Here is a 12,218-nt window from a genome sequence, read left to right as displayed (position 1 = left end):
TGCCACAGCACTCCAGCCTGGACGATCGAATGAGACTCCATCTCAAAAAAATAAATAAATAAAAATAATAAATAAATAAATAAATAAATAAATAAAACAAAAGTTCACTGAAAACAGATCAGAAAACAGAAAGCAATTAAAGGAAATAGTCACAAAAGCCTTTTTAAAAACACAAGCAGAGTTTCAGCGTATAGTGGCTAATAAAGTAAAAATCTTTAGTGAGTCTTCAAATCCTGACTCATCAGGATTGGGAACTCACAAGGGACAATCTTGCCAACTTCTTTTTAAAAGCCGATAAACGAAGGCATGGAAAAACCGAAAGATACATATTAAAAACAGTGCAAGAATGCTGTCCCCAGTATAAGGTACTAACATCCTTATTCTCTCTCAGCAGAGGGGGCAACTCAAGGCCTTCTGGGTCCAAAGTTGGCAAACTAAATGAGTGACTTGTCAGGCATTAGGGCCTGGCAAGTGGTGGTCACTGGCCACTCAGTCTTACCTAGATAGAATACAGGCTCAATGTTGCCAGATTTTATGTTTTTCAAGAGAAGCCAAAAGTCCTTTTCTTTGGCAGAGTTGGGATTGAGGAAGGAAGACCTTCTTATTATTAAATATTGTCAAATTCAAGCAACTTTAGACTGCCAGTTTGTGACTGCAGCTTTTTCCCTCCTGAGTAATACCATAGTACTGCACGACAAGCCCAAACAAGACCCTGAAGACCTGGGTTCCAGTTCTGAATCCTTCAATGATCACTTATGCACACTTTCAAAAGGTCACTTACACTTCCCTGGGCTTCAGTTTCCTCATCTGCATAATGGACCTAATGATGCCTGCCTGATTAATTTCATACAATTTTTGCATGAATCAAGTAAAATAAGTTATTCAAAAACAAGGGCTTTATATCCCCAGGGATGAAAAATAAAATAAAAATAAAATAGTCAATCAAAATAAAATAGAAATTAAAAGTTTGTTGAACTGAAAAGCACTTTGAAAATGGTCAACCATGTATTAAATGCAAAATGTCACACAAACTGCTAGTCCTCAAAATCTTTCTAAGTTGTATGAAAAGGTGGTATTTTTCTTAAGAAAAGAAAAAGTATTTCCCCCCAAAAAAAGTTTTTCCAACAAAAGTAATTGACAGTATCTGTTTAGTAACTTGAGAGAGAGAGAGAGGAGCGAGCGCTTTTATGCAAATTTGATTTCCCTATAATAATCTAGAGCTATTCTGCTAGAAGGAATTATCTCCGCAGGCTGGCAGCTGTGGTAGGCAGTGAATTAAAAATGGCTCTGTATATGGGAAAATCTGTTCTATAATCAGTGCTATTCTTGGAGAGGACATCAATCTAGCGCAACTCCCATGGTGCTCCACGCCTGTGAATGACATACAAGCATGAGGTAGAAACTCCCATTACATCACGGCTGGGGATTCTGTCCTGCCTGAGACATTGAACTGCTATCCCAAGGTGAGAATGGTCCCTATGGTAGCCTCCAACCAGTCAGTATGGCCGATCCCCTTAAGTTAGGAAAGAAGACATTAGAGGACAAAAAAAAATCTTCCAACAATGATTTATTCAACTCAACTCGAACTGCCCAGTCTTAGGGTTATTATAAGGCTTCCACATGTTTTCTTCGCTCTTCCCTTTCTTTTTTCTTCCTTATTCCATTTCTGTCTTCCTCCTTTCCTTTCTTCTTTCCCTCCTTCCTTCCCTCCTTCTTTCCTTCTTCCTCCCCACTCTCACTTCTCTCTTTCCCTTTCTTCATTTCTTCCTTTTCCTCCCTGCTATCCTGATACAGAATCTAAGGTTCAATTCCTAAGTCACAAGACGCCAGGCAAAGAAATGCTACACAAGGGTTCTTTGTCCATGGGAAAGGCACATGCTACAGAAAAGTATTTTAAGAAGCCAGCAATGACTGCCGTGCTGCACGTAAAATGTCATCACGTTCTTAATGAGGCAATTGTTTGGTCAGTAAAAATACTCTCGCCCTGAATGGTTAGTATGTTGAAGTTAACTTGGACACTGCATGTGGCAGCCACAGCCACCTCCCCAGAAGAGGTTAGTCTGCATGTAAATAAAGCCATCACCTACCCCCAAGTGAATCCTATCTCCTTCATTGCACATGGAATTTTCCTGGGAACCTGTGTCCCTGTGCTTCCAGTGAGGTGTCCTTCTTCTTTCCTTAAGTCAAATGCACCATTATGGTGTCTGTTTGGAGTACTGGATATCAAATTAAACTGTGTGAGTGTGTCTGCATATCTCTGTCTGTGTAAAGGGATTTGGACTTATGCTGATTTAAGTCACTCAGCGTCTTTTAAAATAACTAAACGTCGATGCTAGAAATGCCAAGAAATTGCATTTTCGGAATTGGAACTAAGTCATCTCTACCTTACAAACATTGTTAAGAAATGGCCTTTGTCCAATGTGCCATGTCCTAGAGACCCACAGAGCTGGGCATACACACGCCCACAGTGGAAGGCCAAGGTCTCCAAAATGTTGAGTCTTCTACTTAGGTTAGAGCTAGCTCTATCCAGCTCCAGCAGTGTGGGCATATCTGCATGAAAAGGCAGAGAATAACTTCATGAGATTGACAAGCAGTGAATCTGTTTGAGACCACATTGAGTCTGGACATCCAGCACCAAGATGGCTTGAAATAGCTCTCTGAGAGGCCAGAAATGCTGTCTTTCAAACATGTTCCCTGGAGAAAGGGAATTGTTCCTGCCACCAGGGCCCCTCAGGGACCAGTATCCTCTCGCTGCTCATTCTCAGGCAGGAATCTTTCTCTGTGCTCTTCTTGGGTTCTGTTCTTTTGAGCCTTTTCTTTTTCAGTTATGGTGAGCATAGATACATACCAGGCACCACCAGACATGCACGTATTTCTTGAACCACCTCCACTCTCTCTTTGAAGTTCTGGAGGCCTCCAAAGTCTTCACGAAAGGCACAAAAGCTGCCTACATTATCACTTTGGTAGGAAAGCAAAACAGGGTGGCACTGCAGGGTTAATTTAAAAGACAGCTGCATCCATTTTGCTCATTACTCTTCATGTATAAACTGCAAATTGCATTTGAAAATATTTTCTTTAAAATAAAATTGTCATTTCTGAGCCTCCTGCAGGCACCCAGTGTCTGGGTAAAACAAGTAGCACTAACATGAAATGAGGGCGACATCCCTGCCTCCTTTACAGAGGTAGCAGGCCACACCCTGCTGACCCCACTACACAATGAATAATGCAATGAGTGGGAGAATGTTCTGGTAACATCAATCATTCTCCAACATTGGGAAGCTGGGGCAGAATTTGTCGCACAAGCATCTGCATTCTCCCAGATCCAGTCCAGTGACATCAATTTTAAGAGGAGGCAACTAAACGTGTGACTGCCTCATTTCACCCTCCCATTGACCTTGCTCTCTTTAGCTCGGACCTAAGTTGGTTTTCCCCAGGAATCCATGAGACGAGAACTAATCCCTTTTGGAAATGAGAATTAAACAGAAGGCATCCGCTGTCTGAATGTTGGACCTACGGGGTCTGAGCCTCAGTCTCTTCTTCTATAAAATAGGGATAATTGTAGTACTTCTTTTATTGGGTTGTTATGAAAAATAAATCCATTAATTCATGTAAAGTATCTGAAATGCTGCCTGGCACATAGTTAGCACACAGTAAATGCAGATACAGATATATAAATATAGACCCATTCCAAACTTATTTCCTGATCCTGCAAAATGGGAGACAGCTACTTAAAAGCTTCTACTTAAAAGGTTTGATTGGAGTAAGCAGCTCTGGATTCAACACTTGAACCCACAAATCAAATTTAACGTCACCAAAGAGGGACAAACTGATTTTGTACTTCCTAGTGTGATGCAATCAGACATATACACCACCACCCACGAAGTGTTTCTGCAAAAATCTTGGACCTGAACTTGAGTAAGCTTCTGGATCCAACAGCTTACGAGAGGAAGATAAAAGGGACCAAAGAACATTATGGATACAGCAGCAAAATCCAGGCCATGGCAAGTTCAACAAGACAAACTACTCTGCTGCTTCAACACATAGATTTCAAACAAAGAAGAAAAAAAAAAAAAGACCAGGGGATATCTTAGAATAAAAGAAAACACAAAAGGCATATCCATCAAATGCCACATGTAGATTTTCATTTTGATACTGCTTTGAAAAAAAAAACTATAAAATAGCAACAGTTCAAATTGGGTCAGTTCAAACACTAATTGGATATTGTCATAGCAAAAAATTGTTCTTAAATTTTTTTGCTGCTCCTCCCATTGAAGGGGGAATCTGATTCCCCTCCATTGGATCTGAGGTGACCTTAGTGACTTGTTTCTCTACAACCTCTGAGTCTACGCCATGAGAACCTTGCAGCTTCTACACAAGTGTCTTGGAACTCTTGCTCCTAGAATATTTCTTCTTGGGACCCAGCAGCCATGTTGGAGGAAGCCCAAAAGCATGGAAAGGCCATCTGTGGGAACTAAAGAGCTGACACCTCCACCTGAGTCCCCAGCTGACAGTCATCCCAGTAAGCCACTCTGGAGATCCAGACCACTGGTATCTTTAGATGACGCCAGCCCCAGCTAAAATCTGATTATAGTCACATTACAGACCCCAGATGAAAACCGCCCTGCCGAGCCCAGCCAGCCCACGGAACCGTGAAACATAACAATAAACTACTGTTTTAAGCCATTAAGTTTGGAGGCAATTTGTTATGCAGCAAAAGGTAATCAGAAAACTTTCCCTTAAAGATGTGTTCTTAAAGATTTATAGAAGAAATGATATGATAGTTGGGATATTCAAATTAATCCAGTTGAGGAGGAGGGTAGAGTTAAAACAAGCTTGCGCATGTGCTGCTAAGGCTAACTAACACTGGGAAGTTGGATCATAGAAAGTCATTATATTCTTCTCTACAGTCTTGAATATTTTTTAAATGTTTTATAATAAAAAGTTGGCTTTTTTAAGATCTCTGGATTTGTCAAGACAAAGTTTGAAGACTACAGAGAAAATAATACTAGCTGTTAGGCCAGTCTACGTGGTAGGCATCGCAGATGTTATTTCAATGTGCAGCGTTAATCACTCATTATTACCTGTCCAACCTCAGCATGTCCATCTTTAAGAAGACAGTAAATGGAGTTGAAAGAACCTGCAGTCAAGAGTAAAATTCAAATCCCAGCTCTGCCTTCTTCTAGTTGGGGCTCCTTTGGCACATTCTTCAACATCTCTGGGTTTCACTGCTTTATGTGCAAATAAATTTTTTCCTGATGAAGTTGCCCAATTCCTAAATACTTAAAGGGCCACTGTACACCAGAAAGTGCTACAAAATTACAGATATTAGTGTTGCAAGCTGCAATGAAAAAGAAATTATTTACTCTTAAGGCCCTGATAATATTATATCACTATAGATCATCTACCTACCAGTGTAAATGATGTTAAATTTCTGTTCTTTTCTCACATTACATTCAGGAGCTGGACAGATGCTTCTTCACCAGGGAGGATGTGCTGGGGTGGCCTCACTAAACTATAAGCCAAGTAGCGTGTGCACGGCTCATTTTTGGGGTGTGGGGCATCTTGAGAAGATATGTGCTCACCACCCAGGTCATGAAAAATGGGGTTTTACATGACTGCATGTGACTGTTAATCCCAAGAGAGTGTATGTTTGGACCAGAACACCATGTGTGCTCCAACGGGAGGTCAACCAACCTGCCCTTTGCTGTGGTCAACTCCACAAAGGGGACAGCAGAATGTGCATCTATTGTGGGATAACTGATAATTCTCCCAAACAGCAACCAAAGAGGTTAGCAAGCCATTAACTTCACTAATAAATTAATCCACTCAAATGTGTACTGCTATATCAAGAACTATAATTCTATGTACAGCTCTATGTAGTGAGTTTGGAAAAAGCCAAGTATCTGTAACTGAAGCAGATTCCTCCATTAACTTGTCTTTACATTTCAATGGTCTGTTACTATTGAAAAATTTGTGAAAAAAATTAATAAAATAATCTAATTTAAGAAGTCAGCTTACATTCACACATTTGCCAATGGCTCATAGTTTTGTAATAAAATATAACAACATACAAGGTAACATCAAATAACAATAGAACAAATATATATATACACACACACATACACATATGTGTATAGATACATATACACATGTATGTATAGATACACATACACATATTTTCCTACATATACATATATATATATATACACAAATGGAAAAATAGAATACAAAAAGTTTTGTATGTGTTCATCTTTTCTATGGCATTAATTGAAATGCCTTAGGCTAGCATTTCCCAAAGAGTGCCCGCAGACTCCTGCCCCCACCGACTAATTTTAATAATTTATATTTATTAATGGTCATGATGGTTAATACTGAGCGTCAACTTGATTGGATTGAAGGATGCAAAGTATTGTTCCTGGATGTGTCTGTTATGGTGTTGCCAAAGGAGATTAACATTTGAATCAGTGGCCAGGGAGAGGCAGATCCACCCTCCATCTGGGTGGGCACCATCTAAATCAGTTGCCAGCACAGCTAGTATAAAGCAGGCAGAAGAACATGGAAGAACTAGACTTGCTGAGTCTTCCGGCCTCCATCTTTCTCCTGTGCTGGATGCTTCCTGCCCTCGAACATCAGACTCCAAGTTCTTCAGCTTTTGGACTTTTGGACTTACACCAGTGGTTCGCCAGGGGCTCTCAGGCCTTTGGCCACAGACTGACGGCTGCACTGTCGGCTTTCCTACTTTTGAGGTTTCGGGACTCTGATCCACCACTGGCTTCCTTGCTCCTCACCTTGCAGACTGCCTATTATGGGACTTCATCTTGTAATTGTGTGAGTCACTCCTCCTTAATAAACTCCCTCTCATATATACATCTATCCTGAAGTCATGAATATGTTTGGGAAATATTAGGTTAAACTACCTTAATGAGGTTTTTGCATTTGGTGGCAGCTGTTTTTAATGACAGGTCTTCTCAGAAACGTTAATGTGCACATTGTGAATCTCTAAGAGGCCTACCCAGAAATGATTTACTCAAGAGCTCTTCCTCCAGACGCTTCTTCCTCAGGACACCCCAGGAGGAAGAAGAGAAGCCGACTGTCCTGGGTGACTAACATTTGGATAGCAGCTTCCCATCTACTCAGTGCTTTACAATTAACTCATAAGCTCTGCAACACTGCTGTGAGTTCAGTTGAGCAGGTATCACTAACATTATTTTTCAATAGGTCTTATAATTTTACAGAGGTTTTAGGGTCACAGCAAAATAGAGTGGCAAGTACAGAGAGATCTCATATACCCTCTGCCCTCACACAGGTGCAGCCTGCTCCACTGTCAACATCCCAGGCCAATGTGGTGCATTTGTTACAATCAGTGAACCTACATTGACACATCATCACCCAAAATCCATAGTTCACATTAGGGTTCACGGTTGCTATTACACATTCTTTGGGTTTTGACAAATGCTTAAGGACATGCAACCACCACTGTAGTATCATACGGAATCGTTTCTCTGCTTTAAAAATCCTGTGTTCCATCTCTTCATGTCTCCCTCCCCAGTAACTCCTAGCAACCTCTGATCTTTTTAGTGTCTCCATCATGTTGCCTTTTCCAGAATGTCATATAGTTGGAATCACAGAGCACGCACGCAGCCTTTTTACAGGGGCTTCTTTTGCTTAGTTACATGCATTTAAGTTTCCTCCATGTCTTTTCATGCTTGATAGCTCATTTGTTTTTAGCACTGAATAATATTCCACTGCCTGGATATATCACAGTTTATCCATTTACCTACTAAGGACATCTTGGTTGCTTCCAAGTTTTGACAATAGTGAATAAAGCTGCTATAAATATCCATATGCACATTTCTGTGTGGACATAAGTTTTCATCTCCATTTGGGTAAACATCAAGGAGCGTGATTGCTGGATCATATGTTAAGAGTATGTTTAATTTGGTAGGACACTGCCAAACCGTCTTCCAAAGTGGCTGTACCATTTTGCATTCCCACCAGCAATGAATGAAAGTTCCTGTTGCTCTACATCCTTGCCAGCATTTGGTATTGTCATTTAATCTGATTTTTAAAATGAAGAAACAGTCCAGCCTTCAAGCAAAATGACTGGAACCAAGGTTTTCTAACTGCAATCAGTATGCTCCTTCCATTTCCCCAGGGCAGAGATCAGCAAACTCCCACCCAGAGGTCAAATCTCACCGGCCGCCCATTGTTCCACAGCCAGTTAACCACACTGTTCATATTTTTTAATGGTTGGGGAAGAAAAAGAAGAAGAAGAAATTTAATAATGTGAAAATTACATGGAATTCAAATTCCACTGTTGGTAAATAAAGTTTTTTTTGTTTGTTTTGGTTTGTTTTGTTTGAGACGGAGTCTTGCTCTTGTTGCCCAGGCTGGAGTGCAATGGCACAATCTCCACTCACTGCAACCTCCACCTCCCGGGTTCAAGCAATTCTCCTGCCTCAGCCTCCCGAGTAGCTGGGATTACAGGCGCCCGCCATCATGCCCGGCTAATTTTTTGTATTTTTAGTAGAGACGGGGTTTCACTATGTTGCCCAGGCTGGTCTCGAACCCCTGACCTCGTGATCCACCCACCTCGGCCACCCAAAGTGCTGGGATTACAAAGCGTGAGCCACCGCGCCCAGCTGGTAAAGTTTTATGGGTACACAGCCACACCCACTGTTTACGCATTGTCTATGGCTGCTTTTTTGCTGTGCCAGTTGGGTTGAGTGGTTGCCACTAGAACAGTATAGCCTGTAAAGCCTAAAATATTTACTATCTGGCACTTTTCAGAAATAGGTTGCCAACCCTGCACAGAAGAATCAGACCCGATTAGAAGTATCCTCTCAATGAAGAAAATCCTAGGCTTCATAATGGTTTTTCAACAAACAGGTGAGAAAATATATTCAAAGGCAGTTTCCTTGTGTGGCCCTCCTCCCCATAGAATTCTCTTTCTTACTTTCCCAGACATCGTAGCACCGTATAGGCAGTGATGCTACACGTAGAAAGTATTGAATTTTGACTCCGCCAACAGTAAAGAGCACTGTCGCTAAGATTTAGACTGTTTTCCCCTTCAAGGGAGCTGAGCAGCCTCCTGCCTGGCTTCATTTTTTTTGCCTTAAGGTTTGTTTATACTCAGCAGGAGGAAAGGTAAGGAGATAAAAGCAATGCAGAATGAATAAAGGAAGACAAGACTACAGCAAAACACGGAGAAGGCAAGATTAGAGGAGCAAGCCCCAGGGAAGAAAGTTTACACGTTAGCAACTGAGTGGATGGAAAGGGAGATTACACCACGAACACAGTGGCCAGAAGGAACAATCCCAGAGACAAAATTGCCACAGGCAAAGGTTATTTCAATGCACAAATCTCCCAAAGTGTGGATCAAGTCGCCGAAATAATTAATTTAATTCTGGCTATTAGCTTCTTTAGCCGGCTGGGATCCCCACTGGTATTTTAACCCAGATCCTTGTGGGGGGTAGGGATCAGTTAGGACAGGGGCCATGGGAAACAGGAAGACCGTTTGAGTCTGCAATTCCTTCTTTCCACTGCTGACTTCCCAGCTGGAGAGGAGAGGAGGAAGATCTCTTGCCCAACGTCAGCCTGAGAAGACCCCTGATATTTTATGCTCTTGAAAGGCAGAAAAGATGACCTTTTCTCAGCATCCCCCAAAGTAACTTATGAATGCTAATGAGAGGCCAATCACTGAATGCTTGCTATATGCCAGGCCCCAGATTAGATCCTTTCCATATGTTAAATGTCTTTAATCCTTATAACAACCCCTTGAGTCAAGAAATACTACTGGGATTTTGAAAACGAGATTTTGAGAAGTCAAATGACAAGGCTGGTAAAAAGCAGAGGTGAGATTCGAGCCCAGGGTGGTCGTTGTCCAAAGCCCATACTTTAAAACCACCATGAGACACTGTCTCCCAGTGAACATTTGTTAATTATCATAAAGCACTAAATTAATCAAACACAAGCTACAGGATCCAAACTGGGTTCCTTCCAGCCATCACATGTACTTATTTGTGCTAAATTGTGATGATATTATTTATAAACACAGCTTTGAAACATTGCAGATTACAAAGTGATTTCGTGTACATTTATTTCATTTAATTTTGCCCAAAAGCCTGGGTACATTTGGTTTTTGGGTAGAATTAAATGAGAATGAAATGAAAAGGAATAGTAGGTGCCTAACCAATATCTTTTATTCTCTTCTTTTTTCTCCTTCCAGATTCAGTAGCAGTAGAAAACTACGTGTCCAGCCATCTGATAGATAACGGCAAAGGATGAACTATAATTAGGGTCATTGTACCTCTAGGTTCACCTGGGATAAGCCTGGTTTATGCCCCTTTGACTCTCAAGAGCCCCATTTAGATGATAAATTATATGGTCACCCTAGTTCAGCGGTCCTCAGTCTCGACTATCCAATAGGATCGCCTGCGGTCATTTAAAAATACTGAATCCTGACCCCAACCATAGACATTCTGATTTAATTTGTTTGCAGTGAGGCCCAAGTATAGGTACTTTTTTAAAGCCCCCTTGTGTGTCAAATATACAGCTGTTGCTGAGAAGCACTGTGTAGCAACTCTAAGCCAAAGTTGTTAGATACAACTTCTGGAAAATTTGTTTTAAAATTGCTTGAAGGGAGATGATTCAGGAGGAGGGGGTGGCCTTGCACCCTTCCTCCTTCTTGCTGGAATGCTGACATGATGGCTGGAGCACAAGCAGCCATATTGGTCTATGAGGCTGGCCTTGAAGATGAAAACCATGGCTGGACATGGTGGCTCATGCCTGTAATGCCAACACTTTGGGAGGCCGAGGCAGGTGGACCACTTGAGGCCAGGAGCGCAAGACCAGCCTGGTCAACATGGTGAAACCCCGCCTCTACTAAAAACAGAAAAATTAGCCGGGTGCAGTGGCGGGTGCCTGTAATCCCAGCTACTTGGGAAGCTGAGGCATGAGAATCACTTGAACTCAGGAGGCAGAGTTTGCAGTGAGCCAGGATCGCACCACTGCACTCCAGCCTAGGTGACAGAGTGAGACTGTGTCAAAAAAAAAAAAAAAAGAAAGAAAGAAAGAAAAGAAAACCACACACGAAGGGGCAAAACAAAGAGGAGCTGGGGTCATCAATAGTTGTGGAGCTAGGGACTATCTCCAGACTTTATTTATAAGAAAGAAAAATAAATCATTCTATTTTCAAACCACCATATCAAATGTCTATTACCAATAGCCAAACAGCAACTCTTAAGTAACATAGTAGGCAACGCTGTGTTACAAATGAGAGAACTTATATACCAGTTTATAAGTAGCAGAGGCCAAAGGTTTTGATCCTAGTCTTCTGACCTTTTTTCTAGAGGGGATGGGGCAGAGTATATTTTCAGGACAAAGAAAAGGGTTCCCACTTACAAAAGCAGTCCTTTCCAGCCAACTCTACTGACCTTCTGAGCAGTTATTTCTGAATCCCATTTGTATGTGTTGCCAGAACACTGAGAAACAAGAGGGTTTGATAAGTAATGGCAATTACAAATACATATAAAGTTTGTTTTGCTTTAAGAACAGAAAGTTCTTAAATACATATTCAAAGATGTTCATTGTAATTTTGCTGTATACTCAAATATACTGTATAACTTACAAATTTACGTAAAATTTTTAAAATCAAATTATTTATTCACATAGTTTTTGGAGAATGTGGTATGGGGATAATGCTCATATTAAGGGTGAGGAGTGAGACTGCAGGGATCTGAGAAAGATACAAGTTCCTACCGATGAGGAGATTAAAATGTACAGTGAGACATAAAACATGTACATGAATAGCTACAATGGATGTTTTCTACTGCCAGCAAGGGGTCGTGATTAATTTTTTTTAAAATTACCTTGGGCGGCCGTCGCTTTCTAACGCCAGCGCCGCCTCTCGCTCGCCGAGCTCCAGCCAAAGGAGAAGAGGGGTAAGTAAGGAGGTCTCTGTACCATGGCTCGTACAAAGCAGACTGCCCGCAAATCGACCCGTGGTAAAGCACCCAGGAAGCAATTGGCTACAAAAGCCGCTCGCAAGAGTGCGCCCTCTACTGGAGGGGTGAAGAAACCTCATCGTTACAGGCCTGGTACTGTGGCACTCCGTGAAATTAGACGTTATCAGAAGTCCACTGAACTTCTGATTCGCAAACTTCCCTTCCAGCGTCTGGTGCGAGAAATTGCTCAGGACTTTAAAACAGATCTGCGCT

The 12,218-nt window shown here is 41.5% G+C and overlaps 2 protein-coding genes across 2 annotated transcripts in view; one reads left to right on the top strand and one right to left on the bottom strand.

Annotated features, from left to right (window-relative positions):
• The window catches only part of PPARGC1A (peroxisome proliferator-activated receptor gamma, coactivator 1 alpha), a 711,903-nt gene that overhangs the window by 641,676 nt on the left and 58,009 nt on the right, over window positions 1–12,218 (bottom strand). The gene's annotated exons all lie outside the window — the stretch shown is intronic.
• LOC105547656 (histone H3-like) overlaps window positions 11,880–12,218 on the top strand; it is a 3,322-nt gene continuing 2,983 nt past the window's right edge. Inside the window, exon 1 of the mRNA XM_011991307.1 lies at window positions 11,880–12,218. Within this exon, the coding sequence (XP_011846697.1) occupies window positions 11,966–12,218 (253 nt within the window). The 5' untranslated portion in view covers window positions 11,880–11,965.

This window comes from Mandrillus leucophaeus, unplaced genomic scaffold, assembly GCF_000951045.1.
Source record: "Mandrillus leucophaeus isolate KB7577 unplaced genomic scaffold, Mleu.le_1.0 Scaffold393, whole genome shotgun sequence".
NCBI lineage: Eukaryota > Metazoa > Chordata > Mammalia > Primates > Cercopithecidae > Mandrillus > Mandrillus leucophaeus.
This window is presented reverse-complemented; position numbering and strand designations above follow the sequence as displayed.